The sequence below is a fragment of the Eubalaena glacialis genome, chromosome 2, assembly GCF_028564815.1.
Source record: "Eubalaena glacialis isolate mEubGla1 chromosome 2, mEubGla1.1.hap2.+ XY, whole genome shotgun sequence".
Classification (NCBI taxonomy): Eukaryota; Metazoa; Chordata; class Mammalia; order Artiodactyla; family Balaenidae; genus Eubalaena; species Eubalaena glacialis.
Window position 1 is genome coordinate 69,910,432 of NC_083717.1, and position 27,360 is coordinate 69,937,791.

The following is a 27,360-nucleotide window of genomic DNA, read 5'->3' on the forward strand; positions in this document are numbered from 1 at the left end:
GCATGGACACAGGCCATACAGTTATTCTGGCAATCCCCACCCACACCCCTGCCCCGGCTTGATGGCTTCCAAGGCTGCCTGGAAAGCTCCATAAATTGGCCTGTGTCCCTAGGGGTAGCAGGCTCAGGGCTCGTAAGTCCCTGCTCTTTGATAATGTGCACCCCAAGGAGCAGTGTGGGAGAGTCTGGGCCTGGGGGAGGGTATGCTACGGAGGCACTGACAAGGGGCCCTGCCTTTTTTTGCAAAATGAAGGTGGCTTTATTGTGGTTTTATTAAATTGAAAAGCTGACCAGCTCATCATAGAAAATGTCGACAGAAGAGTATAGAGAAGAAGGTAAGTCACCTAAAATATCATCCCCCAGATGCCTTTGTTAACATCCTTCTGGGCGTCTTTCTTTTTTTTGTTTGCTCTCAGTACACATACCACCCGCATGTACAATGCGATTGTAACCTTCGTGCTACTTTGTAACCTGTGTTTTTCACATGATGATATATCAGGGTCCTTTCCATGGTAGTGAACTTACGTGTATCATCTTTTATTTATTTATTTAATGTATTTTTTTCCTATTCTTTAAAAAATTTTTTTTAATTAAAAACAAATATCACATATTAACGCATATATGTGGAACCTAGAAAAATGGTTCAGATGAACTGGTTTGCAGGGCAGAAATAGAGACACAGATGCAGAGAACAAACGTATGGACACCAAGGGGGGAAAGTGGTGGGGGGTGGTGGTGGTGGTGGTAGGATGAATTGTGAGATTGGGACTGACATGTATACACTGATGTGTATAAAATGGATGACTAATAAGAACCTGCTGTATTAAAAAAAATAAATAAAATAAAATTCAAAAAACAATTTTGTTTTCTATTCTTTTTTTTAAATTGAAGTGTAATTGATTTACAATGTATTAGTTTCAGGCCTACAGCAAAGTGATTCAGTTTTCTATATATGTATTTTCAGATTCTTTTCCATTGTAGATTATTACAAGATATTGAATATAGTTCCCTATGCTGTACAGTAGCTGTTGTTTAGCTGTTTTATATATAGTAGTGTGTATCTGTTAATCCCAAGCTCCTAGTTTATCCCCTCCCCCCTTTGGTAACCATAAATTTGTTTTCTATGTCTGTGAGTCTATTTCTGTTTTGTAAGTTCATTTGTATCATTTTTTTTAGATTCCACATATAAGTGATATCATATGACGTTTGTATTTCTTCCTTCACTTAGTATGATAATCTCTAAGTCCGCCCATGTTGCTGCAAATGGCAATATTTTATTCTTTTTTATGGCTGAGTAATATTCTAGCATATATATATATACCACATCTTCTTTATCCATTCCTCTGTCAATGGACATTTAGGTTGCTTCCATATCTTGGCTATGGCAAATAATGCTGCAATGAACATTGGGGTACATGTATCTTTTTGAATTAGTTTTCATCTTTTCTGGATATATGCCCAGGAGTGGGAGTGCTTTACATATATTATCTTAAAATATGTTTGCTTTTATGATTATGGTGATGATAATGCTCATTATAAGAAACACTAATATAAGAACAAAAATGTTTGACTTAAAAAGCACAAGTCCTGTGATGTTTCTCTCTTCCCCTCCCCTTACAGGCGACCACTATTAATGCTCCAGTGTATAGGCTTCCATATTTTCCCACACGTCAATATCTTTAATGTTTGCATAATATTTTGTTTTGTATACATGGTGGGATTTATTTAGCAAGGACCCCAGTGATTTAAGCATTCAGGTTGTTTCAATGCTGCTGCAATGAATATCTCTTTATTAAGAGATGATGCAACATTCTTGAACCTATCCTTGGCCTTGGTCAATTTTTAAAAGTTAAATTGCAGAAATGGAATGCTGGGCTAAAGATGTAGATTCAAACATTTTGTTATATATTGCCAAGTGGCTTTCTAGGACACATCAATGCCCATTTCCACAACCAATGCACAGGTGTAGGACCCTTCAGGCTTTGTTGGTGTCTGGCTTCAGATTCTCCTGGCCTAGATACATACAGAAGGTTCCAGAAGGAAACCTGGAGAGGCTGCCCTAGTCTGTAGACTGACAACCACGCCCTCCTGTTTAGCTCCTGACTGGTGAGAAGAGGTCCCCAAGGTGTGATGGGGCAGAGGCTGCCCTGATGTGGGCCCTGGGCTGGACTAGAGCACGAGACAAGAGGCCAGTCTTCAAAGGGGTGCTGCAGATTGGACAGAGAGGTAGGCAGGAACTTAGGGTCCCAGCCCTCACAATGCCACTGACGCCTGCATTTCCAGTGCTGGGCTGCAGTTTAATCCTAACAAGAACCGGTCATTCTCTCATCCTTCCCATGTAGTCAGAGAGGAAAAGGAGGCTCAGAGCAGTGAAATGAGTTCTCCATGATCCAAACCTAGAATCCAATTCTCCTGCCTCTGCTGCTTTATCTTCTTGCTGCTGGGAGATGGGGCAAACCCAATGTGGGGGTGAAGAGAGAGAAGAATGTGAGGAGGGGAAGGGCAGGGAAGGGAGACATGCTGGAGGTAAATTTGTAGAGCTGGAAGAGTCCAGGAGATGGTACAGTCTGACCCCAGCCTCTGGGACAAGCAGAGGGTGAAGCTCAGAGAAGGAAAGCAACCTGTCCCAAGTCACACAGCAAGTTAATGACTTAGCAGGCAGAGAGAAGAATGGGGCCACGGAAAGCTGAGCTGCTCCTGAGCTGAGCTGGAACTCAGGAGGGAAGACCCAAGGGAGAGAGGAAATGTAGCTGCTCTGAGTCCTGACAGAGTAGAGCCGGGAGGCTGGACAAGGGAACAGGCTGCCCACCTTCAGAGGAGGCAGCCCTGATCAAGAGTGGATTCAGAGGCAACTGGTATGGAGATGGGCCAGATTCAACATGTGGGGGTCCTGTGGGGATGGTATGCATCAATTCCAGCAAAGGTCTCTGATATCCCATCACATTTGCCTGAGGCTTCCTGCTGGGCAAAGGCCTCAGTGCTTTGAATTAAGCCACATCCTGGGTCCACTGCCTTCTCACAGCCATTCCCACACACCCTCCAGCAGGTGTTTGGGGTCTTGGGGCAGGATCTGCCTGAGTTGTCTTTGTGTCCAATGACAGGCAAGTGTTCAATAAATGTTTGCTGAAAGGATGGATGAAAGATGAGACCATCTTGGTAATTGTACATTTAAGACTGACCCTGGAGTCACCAAATACGTATAGCCAAGCTAGATTTTCCAGCAGAGGATTTTTCCATCAGTATTTACCAAGCTCCTTAGAAATTCTAGAATTCAGAATTAGAGAGTTGGAAAGGTCTTTGAGATGGGGTGGGGGGGGGCGGGATATGAGTCAGCAGGAAAGTAATATTTTATTGAGCGCATTCTGTGTGCTAGATTCTGGACCAAGCACTTTACCTGCTGACTCATTTGATATCCTAACAGCCCTGTGAAGTTGGTCTTACTTCATGTGATTGATGTGAAACAGCCCCAAAGGAGGTAAATGACTTTATCCAGGTTATGTAGCCAGTACGGTGGAGTCAGAATTTGAATCCATGTCAGTCCAGTTCCGCTTTTGCCTTCCATGAGCCCTGGCACCAATGTGTCATGTGACTTTGAAGTCACCTGGGGGCAGTTTGCCCTCCTGTGGGATGAGGTGTTGACAGGTGATGCTCCCAGGTCTGTCCAGGTGCCAGTTCTGGTACCATGTGGCTTGCTGTCCAGCTGTTCATCCTCGCAGCTCAGCCCAATGGGGAGGCTTGACCCAGTGATGGGTCACTCTACAGGGCCCCAACCCTCAGTGCTCTTTTCCCATCTGGACATCTGTGGTTGCATCTTGTGGTTTTAGAAATGTTTTTTTGCAGAGCGAGCGGGAATGGGGACTAATCCCCATGGGGCTGTATGGCCCTGAGTGACTGACTTGTCTGTGAGGGTTTTGTGGATGCGGCCATGATTTAATGCCAGGGCATGTGGGGTTTCCATAGTTCAGTGAACCCCGCAGCCCTGGGAGAGGGTGGGAGAAGGGAGCAGAGCAGGCCCGGAGTGGGCTGGGTTGGTGAGGGCACAGGCAGCCTCCGGGTTGGCCAGGCCATTTGAGTGTACCCTGATTTGCAAAGAAATGGAAAGATGGAGATAATTGCTCTGTGATAAATGAAATGGCCTAAGAACACAGATAAGTTTTCTCCCTTCGTCTTCAGAGGGGCTGGAGGCTGGGGGCGCAGCTGCTGCCTGCCTGCGAACGGGAGGGCTGAGGGCTCAGAGCCCAGGGGTTGCACATAACGGGGGAGGGAGGCGGGTGCTTCATGAATTTGTTGGTTTCTACACCTCTGTCCACTCCCCCTCCCTGCTCCCCTGCCCTGGGGATAGGCTGTGATTTCTCTTCGAGCCTGACTAATGTCAGGGGCAGGACAGTCTTCTGACCCTGATTAATGGGCACTGCAGGCCTCCATGGTGCCATTTTCAGGATTTGCAGCCCGAGGCTTCCCGGCCAAGGAGAAAGCAGAATTTATCAGTTTGGTGGAGCCCTGGGACAAGGACGTTTACCATGTCTCAGGAGGTGACTCCAATCCCCTGTTTTATCCCAGTGGGCAGGCACCTGGCGGGGCCTCCATGTTGACGCTGGGAATTTCTGCTGTGCTTCTGCGGTCAGGGAATCACTCTTTTGGAGATTAAGAGCTATGGATTTATTTTTTAAAGTTTTTTTTTCTTTTTTTAGGTGCAGGGCGATTAGAAAGCATTCAACATAAGCCCGGCCCCTGGTGGGATTGCTGGAGGGCAGGAGGCTTCATCAAGGCGAAGGATGACGCCTCTTAATCATGGGCTGATCGCTGCTCCTCTTTTCCTCTGGCACTAATCAGACCCCAGCAAGGCCAGTAAACAGAGAGGGGCTTGGGGAGTGGGAGCCAGCTGAGAGAGCAGTGGGAAGATGAAGGGGAAGGTCCACTAGACAGGATGATAACCTTGGCATTTGCCCCATTGAGTGCAAACTTGGCTTTTTTGTTTTATTCAGGAAAAAACAGAGGAGTGTGTGTGTGTGTGTGTGTGTGTGTATTCTATAAATAGAAGATAGAAATCTCTCTCTATACACCCACATGCTGGGGGGAATGTGAGACGTTTGCTTTATCAGTGCCAGTTTGGGGTTTGCTTCTTCTACTTCCCGAGCCTGAAAGCGCCTTTTCATGAGGCTCTCGGAACACCAGTCAGTCCCCCATTGCAGCTTGAGCTATTGAGTGGGCTTCTATGCCTGCCTTGTGCTGGTTCCTGGAACAGACATACCCTGGTGCTGGCGGGGTGGCCCAGGCAGGAGTCTTTGAATCGCTCTCAGGATGTCACAGTGCCCACTGTATCCATCGCCAACAGATTGGTGTCTCTGCGGTGCAAGGTCAGTGCGGGGTGGAATGTCCCATACGGTAAGACCTGCTCTCAGGACAGGTCTTTGGTGGCCTCTGTCAAGACAAGCACAGGCAATAGGGCTGATCCTGAGGCTCGGGACAGCTGAGAGGTCGGGGTGGGTGGGTGGTTGGCTGTAGAGTGAACAATTTGTGGAGTCGACAAAGATGGATTGAGCCCCCTCTCTGTACAGGCAATGGTCTGGGTTCTGGGGACAGCAATGAACACAATAGACCAAAACCCCTGCCCTCGAGAAGTGTGTTTTGATGGTGTGGTACAAAGGGAAGGAAAATGATGGCCAGGATCTAAGGCCCAGAGGGAAGAGCTGAGGCCACATCCAGGTGGTTCATATAGGAGAGGAGCGCTTTCCAAAGTTAAAACAACCGTTCAGCAATGTAAGACAGGGATGACAAGTGCATGGCACCCATGTGTCCCTCTCCCATCCAGTGCCCACGAGAGGCATTACTAATCAATCATGGCATGTTCCCCTCAGCTCCTTTTCTCAGGAGAGCATTCCAAGCAGCCACTACCAATCGATCCCCAGCGTTGTGACTGGAAACCTCCCAGGACCCACAAAATAGTGCCTGACCACTCCTGCTGCCTATGCAAAGTTGTTGAGAAGGAAGGGCTCCCTGGAGGAGACTGGGACGGACAGAGAGCAGTTTCCAGGTACACAGACCAGGCTCCAGTGTCCAAGATTTTGGCACAGTCAGGAGGACTAGGCAGGTGGTGGAAGCGAAGCAGGTGTGGGAGATTTTTGCACAGATGGACCGTGAGGTCATCACGACTGATCCTGGGGCAGAGGCCATCTGTTTGTCTGTCTGCCCTCTGCCCCAGTTTTATGCATCTTGCTTAATGTGAGCAGCTGGTGTCTGGCCAGGTGTGTGTTGCCATCAGAGAGACAAGCTGGACTCTACAGGTGCTGGTGCTGGCGGGGCCCCATCAGAAGGCAGGACCTTCAGAGGATGCTGCCATCTGTAAGCTCTGCTCAGCCTGCAGGGCCGACCCAGGCCAGGACAGAAGGCCCAGGCTAGGAGGAGGGGTCCTTTGCTGTGATGTCAGTGTCTCTTTAATACCCAGTGGCAGAGTTCCTTCAACACCAGGTGCCAGGCACAGAAGGCCCTCAAGTGTTAGCATAAACAAATGGATACAAACTCTAAGGATGCAGATTGGCAGGACCAGGACTTCCTCCAGACTTGACCTTGGTGGAGAGGAGCAGAGTTTACCAAACCGGTATCCTGAAGAAGTCTGCTGCTACAGAGGTCACTAGAAAGTTCTGGGGGAAAGACTGGGTGAAACAAACAGGTCTCTTTACTCTGGGTCTTCCCAGAGCCTAAGGTCTTCTCAGATACAATGTGGATATTTAAGATGAGGCCATAGCATGCAGCATTTCCTGAACTTCGTCTCTCAGGGAAATCTTGGTCTGGGAGATTTTTATCAGTATCTCCTGGGACTAGCGCTTCATAGAACAGAATTTTTGAAAACGCCTCCCAGAGTTTCCCATGTTGCCCGCTTCTGCTCCGCAGGGCACACCCTCCTAGACCCTCCAGGACCACCTGCACGTTCCTGCCTCCAGTCGCTTGCTTATGCAGTACTTCCCCTGAATGCCCTTTATTTGCCCTCTCCCTGTGCGCATTCTGTGTGCCTTAAGTCCCATCCCCTCCACCAAGTTTTCCATAGGCCTCCAGGGGGACTTAACCGCTTGCTGCTTTCATCTCCGCAAATGGGCTGCAGCTGACTCCTGTTCTTTCTTTGTGTCCTGGAAGCACGGCCCAAGGCTGGGCAGGTGGCGCTCCAGGAGTTTGATTAGTTCAGGCCCTGCCAGGTGTGCGGAGTGACTACACCTGTTGCCAGGTGTGAGCCTCACCTCCAGTTCAGCAGGTGTAAAGCAGCCATACCCCCAGTCAGGAAAGAAATTTCTCCACCTCTGGAACGTCACTCCCTTCCTCTGCTCCTTACTATGCAGGGAGCATGGGCCAGAGGGGAGGGAACCGGCTGATCTATTTACATGCTCTCTTCCTCTGAAGTGAAACCAGGGGCATTTTCTTATCTAATTATTAATGCCCCAAATCAGATGGTGACTGCTGTGTTAACCTCTGTTACTCCGAATAGAGTCGGCCTAATAACCACCGCGGCGGGATTGATTTTCCCTCAGTCATCTCATAAGTATATGTCTTTGGGATCTGTCCTCAGAGAGAGAGAGAGAGAGAGAGAGAGAGAGAGAGAGAGAGAGCCCGGGGAAGCCCCATTAAAGTTAATGACTATGAGTTGCCCCCAGGTGGGGATGGCTCCTTTCTGGCTGTTCTTCACTCCACCTCAGTGAGGTGTCGGAGACAAGTAGAAACACATTTTCTAAAATCAGTTCCCAAAAGGAACTGACTGGCAACAGACTAGGACTTGACCCCAGCCTCAAAGCATTTACGGACACATCGGAATGATGAAGTCAACCTGCTGGGAAAGATGTCAGGGCAAGATGGGAGGTGATGGGCGCTGGACCGGCTGGCCGGGCTGGAAGCTACATGAGTGTAGTGTGCTGGCATGCAGTAGGTGCCAAGCCCTGCAGGGGTGGAGCGGGGCTGGGGCCTGAGCTGGACCTGGCGTGGCAGGTGTTTGGATGTGCAGAGTTGAGGAAGAAGGGCACTGAGGGCAGGGGAGCCGTGTGAGCAAGGCTTGGCAGTGAGAAAGAGCAGGAGATGGGACCAGCCTGACTGGGGAGGAGGGATGGGTGATAAGGTTGCATCTTTTAGACTGGCCGCTTCAAAGAAAAAGTCTGAGGGCTGAGGGGGTCCTAGGGGAGTCACCTCTTCCACCCACAGGCTGACATCTTTCTCCCCCGACCACACCACCACAGAGGTGGGCTTGGCCTCAGATGGCAAACTTTGTGAATGCTGGTGACAGGGCTGATCGAGGCTTGGGTGTGAGTCCTGGGGAGCATCCCCTGCTCGGTAGCCTTGACACACACACAGTAACGGAGGAGTGAGGCCTCAGACTGTGTAAATGCCACCTGTCTGGCGGTGTCCTGTGCTTCCGCATCCATTTCCACCTCCTGTGTGCTTATCCACACACCCGTCACCCTCTCTGTGCCCTGGTGCCCAGGTGTCTCACTGCCCAGTGGGAGTCAGCCAAACTGTCCTGCCCAGATCTGACTCAGAGAGAAAGGTTTTCACAAAGATTTCAACAGATCTCCCAAATCATAGCCGCGATCCTAGTTACCTCCATCTGCCACCCCTCTTCCATCACAAAGATCAAAAGGGGCCAGAGGCACAGTCTCCTCTAGTCCCGGTGGCCTCACCCTTTGATAGTCTAAGCTTCATAAGTTTGAAGATGTGGCCAGGGGGTCCTCTCGGGAGAATACTGGAGATTATAGGAGCGGCCAAAGTAACGAGACAGGGCCGTGGAGCGAATCAAGATGAGGCATTCTCTGCAGTTTGCGTTCGGACTTTATGCCTTTCAGCGCGCCTGTCCCTGCGTTTATTTTGTTACTTGATTTATTTGACGTCTGATCAGCCCAACCCTCACCTGGAAGAAGATGCCCATCCTCCAAACTCAATGCCATGTCTTGGGCAGGCTCTTTCTCCTCCCAAAGGTGAAGGTCTCGCCTTCTCTTTGAGGAGAATGTGTTGAAATGACCGGCAGCCCTAGCGCTGTGTAGGGTCCGGTGAGTGCGGCGCCCTCTGTCCAGGTGCTCATGGGGCCTCCGAGGCCTGGGGGCCGGTGGGGTGAGCGTATGGGGGAGTTAGGAGCGGCTGTGGCTTGCAACTGCCAGACTGCAAATTGTGCAGAAGCACCAGAATCGCTTTTCTCTTTCTTAACCGATTTTCAGAATCCATTTAGCCAGATTATTTCCAGATCTCAGAAAAACCTCATTAATCATCATTTGGACCCCCATGGTTACACAGAATTTGTGACAATTTGTTTATCTTTGAAGGAGCTGCTAAGAAAGAGTTTAACAAGGACATTGTTGGGGCTGGGAGGGGAGAGTTTAACCTTTCACGAAGGCAGACGCTCCATCTAGCTTCCCTCTGAGTACAGACGGGGGCGTGTGCAAGATCCATGTCACTCGTCCTCGTCCCCAAGAAGGGTGAGTGCTTCTTGTCGGTAAACTCCAGGTCAATGGACTAGAAATTCTCAACCATTTCAACCCTGGGGACCCCTTTCCAATGTCAAAAGAGTTTCTATACCATCCCTGCCCCCAGTTGTTAGAAGCTGCTTTTTTTTTTTTTTTTTAAATGTGGCTGATTGAGAATAAAAGGTCCTTTGAATTCAGTAAAGCTTTGAAGCAAATCACGATCGCATCGGTGAACACCTGAAATATAGTGCTATCTTTCTGAGTCATAGTGTTTGTTCAGTCTGTAGCTGATGTTTGAGCACATATGAATTGCGGGTCCCCTGCGGGTGGCTCTGAGGCCCCCTGCACCCTCACCAGGTGGGAACCCTTGGGCAGTTCTCTAAGGCTGTAGGACCACGGAGTCCTGAACAGGAAGGAGCCTCGGAGGTCATTTCAGCTGCTCCCACCTTAATGGTTCTCTGCCTCTATGAGGAACCCTTTGTTGGGGAATCCTCAGTTCAGGGACCAAGGGGTTTGGTATCTGTGTAGGCCCACTTAACCCCTGACTCAGGCTGTCACTTCAGGGGCCAGGATCAAACTCTACAAGCTGATTCCTCAAAGCCCCTTACCAGGCTGTCCAAGCCCTTCGCCCCCGGTTTGGTGTGACGTGCAGAGACGCATCACCCTGGGTGTCAGTGGCTGACAGCCCATGGGAACAAGAAAAGCAAGGGCCAGCCTTCTGGGTGGCTTGTTGGACCAGAGCTGCTAAGAAGGGTTTTCTCAGCTTACCTGTCCCCAGGGCCATACCAGACACCTTTTTTCTCTGTCTTCATTGAAGGAGGGAGTAGAGAGAGGAAGTGAATGGGCAAAGCACATCAAAGATGAGGGAGAAGGGACAGGGGGAGGGTGTTGTCCTTAAGGTAGAAGATCAGGGGTTCTTGGTCCAAGGATGGGCTCAGGGGCCTGAGGGCACCCTGAAATCACAGCCAAATGTCGTGCGTGTGTGCATTTTGTGGGGGAGAAGTTCTGTAACTTTCATTAGATTCTCAAAGCAGTCCATGAACCAAAAAACTTTCAGAAGCTCTGGCCTAAAATTTCAACGTTTCCCTGACTCAGCCTTCCCACTGCCCGGTTACTCAGAAGTGGTGAAGTGTTACGGTGTTAGTCAAAGCCTGCAAGTGTGAAATATCAGCTGCTCATTACACGATGACGATGGGAAACTTTGCAGCTTAGCGAGCCTCTTCCGCCGCTTCATGCGAGGAGTCATGGCCCCAAACAGATGCCTGGGAAGATGGTCTGATTAATGACGCTGCCTCCTTTGTTCTCCCGCGCAGGGCCCAGGATGGTGCTCTCAGTGGCAGGGCTCCTTGTCTGCTACCTCCTGCAAACCGTCCTCTCCCTCAACCCCGAGGACCCCAACGTGTGCAGCCACTGGGAGAGGTAAGATGCGGTTCTTGGACAGCCAGACATTCCCTCGGGGCCTCACCCTGGGCTTGGCACTGTTGGGACAAAAGCAGAGGCAGGAGGTACGGAAGCTGTCCACCAAGGGCCTGCAGTCCAGCTGGGGACACAGCACAGGTGCTGAAAGGTGGGCCAAAGCTGTGTAGATTCTGTCTGAGACTCAGTGCTCTGGGGGTCAGGGTGGGGGCGTTGAGTGACAGGCAACGTGAATGATGCAGTCTGGTAGTTGACAGTATTCCTCCCTGCATTTGCACTTACACCCATTTTACAGATGAGGAAGTAGAGGCCCAGAGGGCCTCAGTGCCCATCCCCAGACAGGCGCGGTGCAGTGAGAGACTGTGGTCCAGATGAACTGTTCTCCAATGCCACGATGCCTTCCTGGTCTCCCAGGACTGGCAACGATGCAGCAGCTCAGATGTGCGGGGCAGCCAGCAGCCTGCCCCGAGCAGGGTAGGTGAGGGGGCCCTGCTGCTTCTGATCTGGTGGGGTTAGAGAGGGCTGACAGGGGAAGGGCAGCTGCATTCTGGCTGCAGCACTAGGTCCAGGGGGAACAGGCCGGGGCTCTGCAGATGGCCTGACTTTGAAGCACAAGGTGAAAGTATTGATTTTGGTGAGCAGAAAGACAGTGACCAGAGACCCAATCAGGAAAAACCAAATTAAACCCTGGAATTGATTGGCCATGCTGACCAGGATGACTCTGTCACTTAGATGTTAATAAATCAAATGAATAAAATTAAGATGAGGGCCCGATGGGGGAAGCGGATGGTGGAGGAGGGCAGGTGAATGGGGAGGGCCGTGCTCCATGCCTGTGAGGGTGAATGCCCCAGCCCCACGCAGGGGAAGTCCCCTCACCCAGGGCCTGGCGGGACTGGCTGGGAGGCAGAGGGATGGTGCTCACACCAGCGTGGTCTCCAGTGACCGGGTGCTCCATGAGGGGTCCCGACAGAGTCGAGGCTGGAGCGGAAGGCAGCGTTGCCACCAGCGTGCTCCTTTCTGGTGAAGTGGGAAGAACACGAGATCAGTGATGAGACCTTGGTTGACACCAGTCTGGAGTTTGCCATCTGTTAGCCCTGTGACTTTGGGGATGTCTCTGAACCACTCGGAGCCTACCTCTGCCTCTGTAAAGCGGGGGGAATCATTACCCCTGCCTCACAGGCTTGTTGGATGATCAAGGTACCAGTTTCATAAAAGGGCTTTGAGGACCATGAAGCTCAATTATTGTCTTTTCTTGTTGACAACTCCAGCTTTGCAGGAACAGTTATCATAGACTTTACTACACATCAGGCACCCTGAAGTGCAGATGAAAAGCAGATTCTCTTGGGTCCTCTCCGCAGAGACTCTGATTCCGTAGGTCTGGGATAGAGCTTAGGCATATGCAGTCTTCATAAGCTTTCCACGTGATTCTGTGGTGATCCAGGCCCCTTACCTCTTCTGGTTTTGGTGAATGTAAATCTTTATTTCCCAGTGGGTGAGGGAGAAAGCAGGTGACTTCCACATTAGTCTTTGGTTTGCAGACTTCAGTCTCAGCAGTACCCCCCTCATCCACCTTTCCCAGCTGGGACTCCGTTGCTTCCTGCCGAAGTCTGTGCTGTATCCCGGCTTCAGGAAAGCCTCCTTCCTGTCTGCTCACCTCTGCCTTTCCCAGTGCCTCCAACCTCTCCTCCAGGAAGCCTTCCCTGATGGTAGGGCCCACCCTGACTTCCCTCTTCTCTCAGTGCCATTTGCACCAGTGGATCAGTTCAAACATAAACCAAACTCTCTAATTTTCTAAACCTGCCCGACATGAATACATTTGGAATGTGGAAATATTCTGATCCGAACCTGCACTGAGCCGGCGTTTCAGGCTGTTCGGGCTATCAGCTGAAGTTACTGCTTTGATGGGAGGACAAGGAGAGACTCCAGCAGCTAAAAGGAGGTCTGGGGCTTCTCCAGCCCTAGGGAGGAGGTCTTGCTGTGATGCCCTGTGCCACCAGGCACCTCCTTCTTCTTGGCTCTTCCAACTGAGCTCCATTGCCATCTACACGTGGATGAGTCTAGTCTGTGTCATTCCAGAAACACACCCTGGTCCCTGGAGACCGCTTAGGGAGAAGTTCCCAGCTGGATTAGTGCTTCTGGCAGGCTCCTCGTTAATTATGCCCCTCCACCATAAAACCTAGCAGAAAGGCCTCCCCTGGCTAGCAAAGCCCAGCTTTACAAGATTAATCTGGCCCCTCGTTAGCATGTTGGCAAATGAGCGTGTTAAACCACCCAGCCATGAAACCAGGGGCACACGCTTCACCCGGGGACTTGGAGTTGGTTCAAGTTCTGGTTGCCTGACTCGCTTGGCTCAGGGCACCCCTGCAGAGCTGGATCTGTTCCCCATGACGCCCTCCCCACCGTCTCTGTTGGGCTGATGCCCTTTCTCTGAGCACCCACTGTCCCCGTCTGTGCTAGAAGGGGTGCCTGATTCCCCCAGGTGCTTAACAAAGGGAGGGAGTCTGGTCTGTGTGCGGTCTTGCTCCCCATCCCGTATTATGGTCAGGGAGGAACTATCCCTCAGTGCCTGGCAAGGAGGTGTGTCACTGCCAGTCATATAATGATGATGGCCAGCATCTATTAGACACTGACAGTGTACCTGTTAAGCATTTTATGTGTATTGTCTTGTATTGAGCATTTTACCTGTGTTATCTTGCTTTACCTTTCCACCACTCTGAGAGATAGATACTATCACTGCCATCCTAATCCTTGCAATAACGATATGAAGTCCCTGGTAATATTTATCATAGGTTTACAGGTAAGGAAATGGAAGCTTATACCAGCTAAGTATTATATCTAAGGACAGGCTGCTAACAAGTGACAGGGTTCAAACTTGACCCAGAGCCCCTGTACTCTTATCCTGCTCTAAGTGAGAGACTCAGTAGAGATGCAGGAGCCCAGGGTCATAGATTTTCAGAGTTGGAAGGGGCTTTGGGACGCCAGGGGTGGGTGTGAGCTCAGTTTCTCCAAACCTGGAGATGAAATGGGTTCAGGCCATGTCTGCATAGACATGTGTCTCTGATGTGCTGGCTGGTAGAGGCTCAGCAAGGGCCCTTCTCACATCCTCCATGCTTCAGAGAAACAGAATTTCCCACCACCCTGAGTCCATGTGCATTGCTGACTGCTCCTGGCTTCCTCTTTCTCAATTCTAGACCTTTGACATTTCTGGCAGCAGAGAGCCTGCTAGAGACCCACTCGGGGGGCTGGCCTGCCCCAGCCCCCCTGCAAGTAAACCGACAGTTTTCTCAGGCAAAGCAGACGGGCTTTTATAGCCTGGACCTGGCCATCTGGCCCAAGTGAGTGAGCCTTCTAGGGAGAAACACTGAATAATACCAACTGACATAAAAATTAATCCCTAAAATCTCAGCTGAGGTCCTCTCCCAGCCTGCATAGGAAGTGTGAGTCCTCACTTTACACCCTGGCTTGACTGCCTTTTCATACCTCTCCTGCCAGCGCGGGCAGGTGGAAAGGCTTATTTTGATGGAGCTGGGAGCTGCTTCCCTGTGGCTTCTACCCCCTGGTCCAGGTTTACAGTTAACAGGCAAGTAACAAGATACCACTTCGATCCGGAGGTCTGGGGGCATGTCCTCAATGCATCCCCAGCTATACTAGATACATAATAAAGCAGAGGGTAATGGGTGACCTTGGGGAAGTCACTTAACGTCTCTGATGCTCAGTTCCCTCATCTGTAAAATGAGGATAACAATGCCACCACCTATCTTATAAGATTGTGTGAGAGGACTTCCCTGGTGGCGCAGTGGTTAAGAATCCGCCTGCCAATGCAGGGGACATGGGTTCGAGCCCTGGTCCAGGAAGATCCCACATGCCGTGGAGCAACTAAGCCCGCGCGCCGCAACTGAACCTGCGCTCTAGAGCCCGTGAGCCACAACTACTGAGCCCGCGAGCCACAACTACTGAGCCCGCAAGCCACAAGTACTGAAGCCTGCACACCTAGAGCCCCTGCTCCACAACAAGAGAAGCCACCACAATGAGAAGCCCGCACACTGCAACAAAGAGTAGCCCCTGCTCACCACAACTAGAGAACAGCCCACGTGCAGCAACGAAGATCCAACACAGCCAAAAAATAATAATGAGAAATTAAAAAAAAAAGATTGTGTGAGGATTAAGAGGGCTTAAAACATTTAACATAGGGCGTTCAAATATTAACAGTTATTGGTACCAGCTGTGTGGCCTGGACAAGCTGCCTCTAAGCCTTCATTTCTTCATCTGTAAAGTGGGACCACTTATTTCATAGAGTTGCTGCAAAGATCAGCTTCCATGCATGTGCTCTGAAGACCATAAAGATCTGAACAAACATTAAGTATTTTAAAACTTGCTAGCTTTGGGCCTTCCAGAGCCACATAGAATAAATGGAAACCCTCCTTTATTCATTCTCTGTTAAATGAACAAATGAACCAGAACTTCGGAAAGTGAGCTGGGCCAAAGGGCAGTAAGGGGTGTGTCCTGGATCTAACCTGGAGTCAGGGAGGTTTGAATGCGGAGAGTACCCAGGGCAGGAAGAGGAGAGTGGGGTTGGGGTGGGGGGGTTGGAGCCCCTGGACACTTGGCTGTGGGGCCTGGCTCCCCTGGGGAGGGAGACCCCATTCTGAATATCAGCTCTGCCTCCCAAGTGCTGACCACAGCTTCCGTCTCCTGTCTGGTTCTCAGCTATGCCGTGACCGTCCAGGAATCGTACGCACACCCGTTTGATCAGATCTACTACACGCGATGCACAGACATCCTCAACTGGTTCAAGTGTACCAGGCACCGGTGAGTACCTCTCTCAGATGGTGAGCGGGGGGAAAGAGGCAGGCCCTCAGGCTCACCTTCCTGCCCCCCTAGCAGATGGAGTCAGTGCACCACCTGCATCCCATTGGTACCCACTCTTGGTACTCACGGGAGAGGCTCTGCTGAGGGCTTCTTTGTAGTCAGAGCAGCTTATGGGCAGGGCAGGCTAGAAGTGCTAGAGAATTACTGCCCTCGGAGAGCATCCCTCACCCAATGACAGATGGGGAGTTAGTGGAAAAATACGCCAGCTTCCTTACCCTTAGGGTAAGAAGTTCCTTACCCAACTCTGAGGCGTGTTCTGCACATATCTGTGGTCCCCAGTGGGATGGAAGCTCAGTCACCCACAGCAGGAAGCTGCTCAAAAGTACACCCTGAACTGGCTGCCTTTACTTTCCTGTCTCATTTTACTATACCCCTCCCAGTGCTTCCTAGGATCATCTCCCAGATAAGCTGCTTGCTTTTGAATCCTTGCCTCGGGGTCTGCTTCTGGGGGAAATCCAACCTCAGAGGGCCCCCGTCAGAGCACATGTAGCCCCGTGCAGCGTACCCGGCTTGGAGAACAGGGTGCAGGCTATAGTCCAGCACCTCCTGGCGCCTTGGCCAGGCCGCCCATGGGAAGCACTCCATCTGAACGACTGCACGTGGGAATTCTGCCTCCTTGTCTGCAGTCCTCCTGGAAATCATGCCTTGCCCTCCTGGCACCAGGGAGACAGGAGAGGTAGGAAGAGAAAACATGTTTTGTTGGATGACCCTGCGCAAGTCACTCTATTTTGGGACTCCCTGTTTACTCATCAAATGTGTAATGATCCTTGCCCTACCTACCTGCAGGGTCAGGGATGTGCAAATACTGTGAAAAGAGCAGGGGAAAGTGGGGAAAAGTGAGGTATTAGATACAGGCAAGGTAGCTTTGTTATTTGAGGGGTGAAAATTCAGCAGATGAAGGGTCAGTGAGGGAGTGACAGAGAGGCTACCTGGTAGGCCCTTTTCCTAGTTTCTGAGCATCTGTGTTGTTTCCAGATTTTTTTGCTTCCTCTTTGTGGGCCTGGTCACTCTTTGAGGTTATGCAGGAATCATGGTGGACAGAAATGTGGATGGGGAAACTTGCTCTATGCTGGAAGGTCAAAGTCCTGGTTTTCTTTGCGGGTTTTGCTAGTAACTTGTTGTGAAACACTGAGCATAGATACAATAGCTGCTTTAAAATCCTTGTCTGCTAATTCCAACATCTAGGTCATCTCAGGGTTGGTCTTCCTTGATTGCTTCTTATAGAGGTACAATTTTCTAGTTTCTTTAATGTGTCTAGTAATTTTGAATTGTATTCTGGGCGTTATGAACAACAGAGACTGTAGAGACTGAATTCTGTTGTGTTCCTCCAGATTTGTGGTTGTTGTTTGCTTGTTTGTTTTAGCAGCCAATTAACTTGGTTAAACTCAGTTTCTAAACTCTGAAAGTTCATATTTTCAGCCTTTGCTGGACTGCTTGGAACCTGCCCTGTACACGTGTAATTCAGGGGCCAGAAGTTTGGGCAGAGATTTTACAGAGAATATGGGGGCTTCCTCCTTGTGGCTCTCTCCTTTCTAGGGTTTCTCTTGTCACTTTCTAGTTGCTGGGTCTATCCTCAGCTTGTCCTGTGGTTCTTCAGACCAGTAAAGCTGTGTGTCCTCTATCTGAATTTTAGCCGCCTGGAATATTGTTGACTGGGGCCTGTCCTTGGGGTCACCTTTCCTGGTGTCGTTCCCTTCTTCGAGGTGTCTACTTCCCTCCTGTATCTGCCTTTGTTCTCTCTCTAGTGCATTTCAGGTAGTTGTTTTTTATATTTCCCCCAGATTGCATAGTTGTTTGCAGGAGGGTTGATCTGATAGGAACGACTCAGCCATTACTGCATCCCCTTAACCTCTCCTAATTGGCCAAGTTAGCTGCCTGTGGCCCTGGTCAAAGGCAGAGGCAGAAAGAAAAGTCCTACTCCCTCCATGACTCTGTCAGGCCCTGTGCCAGAGCCAAGTTTGCTCTGAGGAGTGGCTTTGTTGGGTACTCGGAGGCTGGCGCTGCCGTCCGTCACCACTGGGCAAGGGTGAGTGAGTGGCTGCTTATTAAAACAGGCTGCATTCCTGGAACATGAAGTGTTTTGCTGAATTATTGAGTCGCTTTGCAGCTTTCCTGATGACCCAGAGTGAGCATGCTGACAGCAGCACCATCAGTCACCTTCAGTGCGGAATGGCTTGTTTGAACACAGAATCCTTCTTATAGCAGCATGGCCCCTGGCCCCTTCCCTGTCCTTCCAGAGGAAAGGAGCCAGCAAGGACGGGAAGGTAGAAGCAGTGGGGGACATCTTTCTCCAGGGAGGCTTTAATGATTCTGAGACCACCTCTCCACTGGAAGGGCTTGGGGATAACTCTGTTTGGTGGGAGGCATGGATTGAGTGACTTCTTAGTCAACCCTGAGTCATTCTTTATCTCGGAGGCTTATACAACTCCTGAAATTGCCGGGAGCTGCCTTCCTGTACCGGCGAAGTAGCTTCACTTAGAGGCTGGCTTACCTTCCCTTATGGATTTTTGACAAAGTAGAATGACCTTAGTTTGCGACATTCCCAAATATCACAGATTTCCCTGGAGTCCTGCACTGTCATTTTTCATAAAGTGAGGGCTGTAAGCCCTGGGAGGGCTGGCCCAGCCTGTGCTGTAGGACTCCCTGCCCAAGTCGGCCTGACCCTCCATGGAAAGCAGGCTATAGGCATCTCCAGTGACTGGACCCCGTGGCTCTGCCCCGCAAGGAGGGGTCCACAGGGCAGGCTCCTCTGGGGTGCTGGTGGGGAAGTGAAAGAGCTCTGGCTTCAAGGCCCGAGGACTTGGGTTGAGTCCAAGTTACACCTTGACCTTGGGAAGTTACTTCCTCTCTCTGGTCTTTAATGGCCACTTCAAATCTCCTCCATTTTGACCTTATGTGTGAGGAAGGGGCTTTGCCTGTCAGTACCCAATTCTGACTCCCTCCTTAGGACTCTGTCCTCACACCTTTCATTCCCTTGTCCTACTGCTTCATGATGGCCATCCCATTAGCCCAGAAAGCCACCCCTTGGGAACTGGCACAGGGCAGTAGGTTAAGCCCAGTGGCTTTGAAATTAGAGTGACTTGGGTTTGAATTCTGCCTCTGAAACTTATTATCTGTGTGACCTCGAACAGGTGATTTAACTTCCCAGTTTTCTCATCCAGAAAACAAAGGGGGAGAGTACATAAAACAAAATAAAAATAAAAACTCTAAGAAAGAAATAAAGGGGGCGTAATAATGCTACCTGCCTCAGATAGAGACTGAGTGATTTTGCCTATAAATCTCTGTGGCACGGGGCAAAGTCTCAACACCCAGGTCAACGTAAGAACTGGAACCCAGGTCTCTGACTTCCCGTCCAGAGCTTCTGCTCTCTGGATCTTAGCTTCTTCCTCTGCAGAGCTGGTTCTGAGCCTTCCCAAGATGGCACGCGAATCTCTTCCCCAGGGGGTGTTATTTTTGGTGGGAGGGAGATTAATCTACTGTCTGGGACCTAGTCAGACTCAGAGGGTCCTTTTGCTGACTTGGCTTCTGTTCTCCAGCTGGGTGGACCAATCCCCAGAGGGCCATGAGCAATCATGGTTGGGGAGGTGGCAGTTGGCATAGAAACTCTCAGGGCCCAATTCCTATCAAGGTCACCCCATGGGCTGCTCCAGCCCTGGGTCTGGAGGTTTTCAGAAGTCCCCAGGTACTGTCCACAGTGTCACCCAGAAAGTATTTTCTGCAGCCCTTCTAAGTATCGCTCTGAAGGGATTGGGGAGAAGTCAGCAGGTGTAGCAAATGCTGCCGCCATGTCAGTAATACATTCTGCATCACAATGGCCCAGATCCCACCATCGATTTTTCTTTATTGTGTTCCATCATATTCGAAGCCGCCATGCATTTTAAAGTAATTATTGAATGGCATCCTTGATATAGCTTAACACGAATATCATTCTAACAGGAGTGATTGATTTTCAATACTTTCAAGTGGCTTTCTCTTCTGTGCCTTAGGATCAGTTATAAGACAGCGTATCGGCGTGGGCTCCGGACCATGTACCGGCGGAGATCCCAGTGCTGTCCTGGCTACTATGAAAGCGGAGACTTCTGCATACGTATGTGGGGGCTGCAGTGGGGAGGGGAGGGAAGGGGGACAAGGGAAAGGGAGGTAGGGCTGTTATCCAGGCCCTGGGCAGCAGGCCTCAGCTGACCTGAGGGCTCCAGAAATCATTGCCTGCTGCCAGTTCTGAGGGGATAATGGGTCTGGTGCAAACGCGTTAGCACAGATTTGTCTATCAGATCAACCTCCTAAAAGGGTGCATGTAAGCACATCAGTTCTAGACTTTGATGGGGTCAGGAGAGAAGTGGACTCTTCTGGAGTGGGTGCTCTGAGGAGCAATGGGGAAGAAGTGCTGAGTGCCTGGCACAGAGCTGAGGTGCTCAAGAAGGAAGGAAGAGGTGAATGAATAAATGGATGGAGAGATGGAGAGATGCATGGATAGATGGATGGATGGATGGATGGATGGATGGATGGATGGATGGATGGAAGAGAGGAAGCAGGGAGGGCGGGATCATTGGATGGCAAGATCGTAGCACCTAGAAGGAGGATGGCAAGAGTAAGCTCACAAGGGACTGGTTCCAGTAAATGGGAGGATTTCCAAAAAGGACTGGGAGACACTGAAGAAAAGGTGGGTGCATAAAAGATTCATGTCATCTCTTCCCCTGTTTGTCTACAGAAAACTGAAGCCTTAGTGCCCCCAGAGAGATAAGGGCTAAGTTTCTGGCAGCCACAGGCCCTCTGGGTGGAGGGCATTGTCATGCAGTAGGAGACACCCAGGAGCCTGCAGATCTGGGCTCTGGTCCCATCTTCCCAGGCATGTTGCTTTGGGCAAGTCACTCAACCTCTCTGGGAGGATGATTGTAGGGCCCTGTTGTCAGAGTCTAGAGGACTCTCCCACTCACCTCTGAACAGTAGAGGGGGCCAGTATGGAGCTTTCCATTGGGCATTAGGGGTTCCCTCAACTGCAGGAGAGTGTCAGAGAAGCTAGGAGCCCCCGTTTAATGACTGAGAGGAGAATCCAGCCCCAGAGCTTCTGCCTCTTCATTTGGAGGCAGATTTGGAGAGTGAATCTCCTTTTTTAGTATTCTCCTTGCCATTCGGGAGGGTAGAGCAAGCTAGCACCAGAGAGAGAATTTGGGCAGAGTGGGCATATTGATGTTGGGAATGAAAGGACAGTTTTCCCCTACTGATGTTACATCTCCCCTAATGCTAAAGAAACTCGATTCTAATTGCATTACAGGAATGAATGAAAAATGCTCTCGCAAATAAGTGCAATAGTGATGGTTTCGCAGGAAAAATACAAAGATACTCACCCAAAGCAAACCCAAAAAGGCTGTTTCCCAGGAGCAGGGCAGAAGACTGGGCTGGAACAAGGCCTTGTCTGACACTTCACCTGGGCTAGGGTTACTGGGGGGGCCCAGGTGTAGAAGTGAGATCAGGTTGAAGGCTTTCCTGCTGCTGCTCTGTCTGCTCGAAGCAGAGTGAACGTCAGGTGTGGGGTGGGACACGGGATTTATAAAGCCTGAGCAGGATGGTTGTGAGTGGCCCTTTGGAGCTCAGGGCACAGCGATGGACTCAGGGAAATTATAAAGGGATTTTGGACGTCAGCATGGGGCTCCAGGAATGGACGAGCGCATCCCCTTTCTAATTTCTATTTGTGGATGTTGGTAAAGCTCTTGGAACATGAAAAGCAGAGCAGAAGCAGGATGTCCTGATTGTACAGGCTCAGTCTTGCTGACCGGGAAAGGCCGCTTATAACTTCCCACCTACTCCTTCTATAACGGCCAGGGACTGCCTGCCGAACTGGTGCCACAGGCCTGTCCATCTCCAGGAAGCCACGCTAGAAAAGCCACTTTCCGGTCTGAAGGCTATTCCTAGGAGGGCACAGGAGAGTTTCAGCAGCGAGATGGGGCGCTGTGGCATGCTGGGTGCTGGCAGTGATGGCACTGAAGGGCAAGAGTCCCACAGGCCTGGGTTTGCAGCTCAGCTCTGCGAGTCCCAGCATCTTGCTCTTTACCCTCCTCCTCATCGTCTGCAGGGTACACACCCCATGCCAGGCACCATTCTGATCACTTTACATACATGAACACATCAACTCCTCACAACAGCCCTCTGGGGTAGGTACCCTTATTTCTCCCATTTTACAGATGGGAAAACTGAGTCACAGAGCAATTAAGTAACTTGACCAAGATCACACAACTAGAAAGTGATAGTATTGGGATTTGAACCTAGGCTCTGTGGCTCCAGAGTCTGCTCTGAACCACCCTGGATAGGCTACTTCTCTCTTCATGAACCAAGATGTCACCTCTCAGAACCTCAGTTTCCATTCATGCAAAGTAGGAATAGTAACACCTACACCACCAGGCACAGCACAGGGTAGGGGCTTAATAAAATGTCACCTCCCTACTTCATGGCTTTGGGTCTTAACATTTTTTCAGCCTTGACTTTTATTTTAATTTCTCAGGGCTCCACGGACCCTCTCCATGGGAAAATGCGCACTACATAGGTAAACCTACACGTACACACAGTCCTTTGCACACAGTTTCAGCGGGTTCATGGATCCCTTGAAACCCTTAAGTGTCCTCCAACCCATGGTGAAGAGCTTCTGCCATATGCTCATGTTTATCCACTCCACTTATATTTGTTGCTTCCTATTATGCAAATGCTGGGGAATGTAGATGCAAAAGAGAGATGGTTCCTGCCTCCTGGGAGCCTGTGACCTGGTGGGAGGAGGTGGTCTCGTTCACGAATACGTGCAGCAGAGTGTTGTCGGTGCTTTGACAGGCAACTCTATAAAGTAGGGTGTATACAGGACCAAAGAGGAGGGGCTGTCTTTTAGCCATGCCCTCTTGCTGAGTGTTAAGGAGAAATCCGCTACAGACAGAAGAGGAAGCCCTTGAAGGGTGTTTCAACCCAGTATTTATTAAATGCCTACTCATTCTGCTTTGCAAGCATGTTAACTGATGGGACCTGATCAAGGGAAATGGGTAGGGACTGGTAAGAGTCTAGGTGGTCATGGGAGTGAGGAAAGAGGTCCATGAAGCAAGTGGACCCTAGGGTGAGGTTACAAGAATAAACTTCTAGGGAAGAGTACAAAAATGATCGCAAACATATATTATCTCGACTGAGAACTGCAGAATTTCAGAGCCGGAAGGAAATGCTGAGATCATTTAACTCAACCTTATCACAGTACAGGAGAGGCACTGATGTCCAGAGTGAAGAAGGGACTTCTCCCAGGTTCCCAAAGCACAACAGTGGCAGGGCTAGGACTTGAATCTGGGACCACACACTCAGTCTAGATTCTTTGATGCCTCCAACTGTCTCTACTTCAAATTCATTTCTATATCTTCCTGGGCACCAGCTCGGTGCTAGGGCACTTGTAAGTCATGTGCTGATTGACACTGAGGGGATGGAGTGCAGAGAGGGATGTCAGTGGAGGTGATTTTAGGAAGAACGGGGAACACGGAATGAGGATCAGGAGGTTACAGGGTAAAGAGTTACAAAGCATCACAGCCTGGGTGGCTTAAACAGCAGGAGTTTATTGTCTCACCGTTCTGGAGGTTAGAAGTCCACAATCAGGGTGTCAGCAGGGTTGGTTCCTTCTGAGGGACCATATGGGAGGGAAGATCTTTTCCAGGCCCCTCACCTAGCTTCTGGTAGTTCCTTGGCTTGTGGCCCCATAACTCTGTTCTTCATGTGGCTTTCTCCCTGTGAATGTCTGTCTCTAAATTTCCCCTTTTATAAGGACACTAGTCATATTGGATTAGGGCCCAGCCTGATGACCTCATCTTAACTTGGTTACCTCTGTGAGACCCTATCTCCAAATAAGGTCTCATTCTGTGTTGCTGGGAGTTAGGACTTCAGCATATGTATTTTAGGGGGACACAATTCAACCCATAACAGGTGAGTGTCAGCCGTTACCAGGACTCTGTCCTGCTTATTGTGATGGGAGGAAAGGGAGAGGGAACCAGCCAGTGACCCACGAGCTTTGTTGTCTCTCTACGAGACAGTGGAGACCCCAGGGTCTGGGAACTTGTGAGAGGGAGAAATGGTAGTGAGAGGGTGAAGGATGGTGCCCAGGGTGCTGGGTGCCAGATGAGAAGCTTGTAAACCTGGGAGCACTCATGAGCTGCTGCCCTGTAGCCCCTGAACCTCCATTCCTCCCTCTCCACCCCTTGGAGGCCAGAAACCTCCAAGTTCACCAGAACCTGGTGAGAACCCATTCGATGCCAGAGTCCTCAGGACCCTGTACAAGAGCATCACCTGTGCTCTGGGAAGGGACAGGGGGACATTGACCTCCCTCCAAAACCACCTTCCTGGAGACTGTTTCTTGGCAGGTGCTAGAAGGACACTTGCCTGGGAGTGAAAACCTTGGTTGACTCTGCCACCAGTTTGCTGTGCAATCTTGGGCAAGTCCCTTTGCCTCTCTGGACCCACTGTGGCATAGGATGGATCATCCCTGTGCATGGAAGGAGGAAAGATGAAACAACGAGTGAGAGTGTCCTGGAAAGCATAAAGCTTGGTACAGATGCAGGGTGGCCTATTTTTCCTCCTCTTTGTACCATTTCCTCTGACCCAGAACTGCCATCCTCATCCCAGAGCCCTTGGCAGCCCTTCTAGAACCATCTGCACCACAGCTGCCCGTCCCCTCCCATTATCTACAGAGACAGCTGAGTCCTGGCCACTCTTGGTTGCCCAAGCATCAAATATTTCCTGAAGATCAGTGGGTACAACACATTTCCTTCTTTTTTCTTGCGAGATAGGGCAGTGAGCATTTCGGGAAGCTCTGTTCTTTGAAAATATTGGTCCATGTCAGACTGGATGAGCTGGGTTATGCTGCAGTGATAAACAACACCCAAATCCCAGCGGCTTAAAACAATAAAATTTTATTTCTTGTTCATATGACTTGTCCATTGTGGGCCAGCTGGGGTCTGCTTCTTGTCAATGTCACCCCAGGACCCAGGCTGATGGAGCAGTCACCCTCTGCAATGTTGCTGGTTGGCTTGGCAGAGAGTAGAGGGCTCTGGTGGATCTTGAAGGCAGAGGGCCAGAGATATTTAGTGAGTAGTATTAATGTTTATCACAGGTGCCATAGATGCCACAGTAATTACAATGCACAGTTCATGCACATACTTTATTGAACACCTGATAACCTAATCTCAGAATCACCTGGAAGACTTGTTACCATGCAGACTCCTGGGCCCCAGGCTCAGAGTCTCAAATTCAGAAGGTTTGGGGTGGGGCTGGGGAATTTGAATTTCTAACAAGTTCCCAGGTGATGCTCGTGCTACTGGAATGGGACCCACACTTTGAAAACCACTGGTCTTCGTTATGCTAAGTCATGGTTGCTGTGCTGACCTCAGCTTCCGGTCAATTGCAAAGAGCCCAGCGGGTTCTTAACAGGTGCATCCCCTTGGTATTCAGGGCTTCCCCTGATGGGTAACAGGGAGAGAGCACGTCTCAGAGTAGTCAGCAAGGAGGGGGAATTTCTCTATACAACCTCCCTGTCTCTTATTTCCCCTTGGTCAGAGTCTCCCCCGTGGAGCAGTAACTCCCCCCAACTTCCAGACCGTGTAGTGTAGCCCTTTCAGTGGCTGCTGGGAATGCCGGAGCCCACCCGGGCCGTGTGGTTTTCATCCAAATCCAGAAGTTGAGGGATTAGCCAGAAACTCCAGGTATGTGGCTGCTGGGCTGAGCTGTGGCCCGGGAGAGTGCTCAGCATACTTGGGTACCTAGTTGGGTTGTCAGTCCGTGTGAGGGCGGCTGAGGGGCAGGGAGCCACAGCAGAAGATCTGGGAGATTGGCTGCATCACAGGAACCTGACGGGTGCGTAAGACTTAACTCCAGTAAATGCCTCACGCCATTTTGGGATTTAGGTACCCCTGTTTTACTATTGCAGTTGTTTTGTACAGTCGACTGTCATTTAAATTGAAATTTAACTCACGTTGACTGGTTTCTTTGCTCCCACCTCTTGCCTCTCACTTCTCCCTTCTTGGTTTGGCTTCGGTGCTCTTGAAGGGTCTTTTTTAGTGGCTCTTTCCAGGAGGGTCTATGAAGTGATCAACTCTTAAATGCTTTACTTGTCTGAAGATGCCTTTATTTTGCTCTCACGCTTGGTTGGTGGTTTAGCTGCTGATGAAATTCTAGGTTTTCAGTCGTTTTCCTTCAGCAGTTTGAGAGTGTTTTTCCGTTGTGTTCTGGACTTTGTCGTTGCAGTGCTCTGCGGTTTCCCTAGGATGTGTCTGGGTGTGGGGTTATTTTTATTCATACTGTTGGCTCCTCAGAGGTATACATCTTCTTCAAGCTAAGGATTCATGTCCTTTATCAGTTCTGGAAAATTCTCAGGCATATCTCTTCAAATATCTCCTTTCCTTCATTCTCCCGATTCTCTCCTACTGGAGCGCCAGACTGTTGGACTCTCTCACTGCTGCCTCCTCTATCTCTCCTAAGCTCTAATTTTTCATCTCTTTATCTCTCCAGGCCGTATCTTGGACATTTTCCTCATATCCATTTGTTTCAAATCCTTTCGCTCTGCTAATTAACCTGTCTTTTGAGGTCTTAATTCCAATGACGACATGTTTCATTTCTAGTTCTCTTGTTTCTTTTTCAAATCTGCATGTTTCTTTCCCGTGGTGTCCTATTCTTTCATTATGTATTCTAATCCTTCTTTTATTGCTTTAATTATTTTAAACATATTCCTTTTGTAGTCTCTTCAGATAATTCTATCTTGAGCTATTAGTTCTATTGGATCAAGTTCCTGGAATATCAGTTCTCCTGTTTTGGGAGACAGCTGATTCTTCTTGACCATGGATTGTTTCCTCATATAGGTTGTAATTTTTTTTTTCCTCCTCTTCTTTTTTTTTTGCTCTGAACTCTTTAGCCTTTTTGCCCCTCCCCCATGTCCCAGGTTGTGCAAGAGCCCTACACATTAGTTTTGCATTTTCTTATTAAGCACTCTAATGTTTTTCACTGGCTCATGACCAGTTTTTGCATTGATAATTTGGTTTGAGATTCCACGATGTGTGTGGTGAAGGCTTAGGGTTTTTTCCCTTTAAAAAAAATTGATGTGGAATTCACATAACATAATATAAACCATTTTGAAATATTCAATTCAACGGCATTTCTAGTTCTAAAACATTTTCGTCACCCCTAAAGGAGACCCCGTGCCCATTAAGCCATCACTCCCTATTCCCCCCTCCTGTTTTTTGTTTCCTGTGGGAGACATTTTTCCTCCTCCAGAATCCCTGTTTATTCTTAGGCTGGTTAGGCGGCATTTTCAAGTATCCCCTCCATGGAGCTGGCAACTCCCAAGGCCCAGTCTGCCCGTGTGGGTGTTAACCCCCAGGCTCCCAGCCTGGGCTGAGGGGTAGCAGCTAGCCAGGGCTGACGTTCCCTGGGCTACCTTAGCTTCAGCACCCGACCTTCTGCGACTGCTATAAACTACCCCCACCTTTTTCTCCCACTTAGGGATTTACCTTTCTCTTATTAGAGTTCAGGTGTGTATTTTTTTTAATATTTTAATTATGCTTGGGAGGCATTTTTGTAGCAGGGGTGCCTACATTAGCACTTTTTACCTTGTCACTGGAACTGCCCCTGGTGTATAGCGAGTG

The 27,360-nt window shown here is 49.8% G+C and overlaps 1 protein-coding gene across 3 annotated transcripts in view; it reads left to right on the plus strand.

Annotated features, from left to right (window-relative positions):
• Nucleotides 1–27,360, plus strand: part of MEGF11 (multiple EGF like domains 11) — a 363,230-nt gene that overhangs the window by 118,099 nt on the left and 217,771 nt on the right. For all 3 annotated transcript variants that reach the window (XM_061182006.1, XM_061182004.1, XM_061182005.1), the window contains exons 2-4: nt 10,747–10,852; nt 15,557–15,658; nt 19,705–19,805. In XM_061182006.1, coding sequence (XP_061037989.1) covers nt 10,755–10,852; nt 15,557–15,658; nt 19,705–19,805 — 301 coding nt within the window. In that variant the 5' untranslated portion in view covers nt 10,747–10,754. The remainder of the gene's footprint in view (nt 1–10,746; nt 10,853–15,556; nt 15,659–19,704; nt 19,806–27,360) is intronic.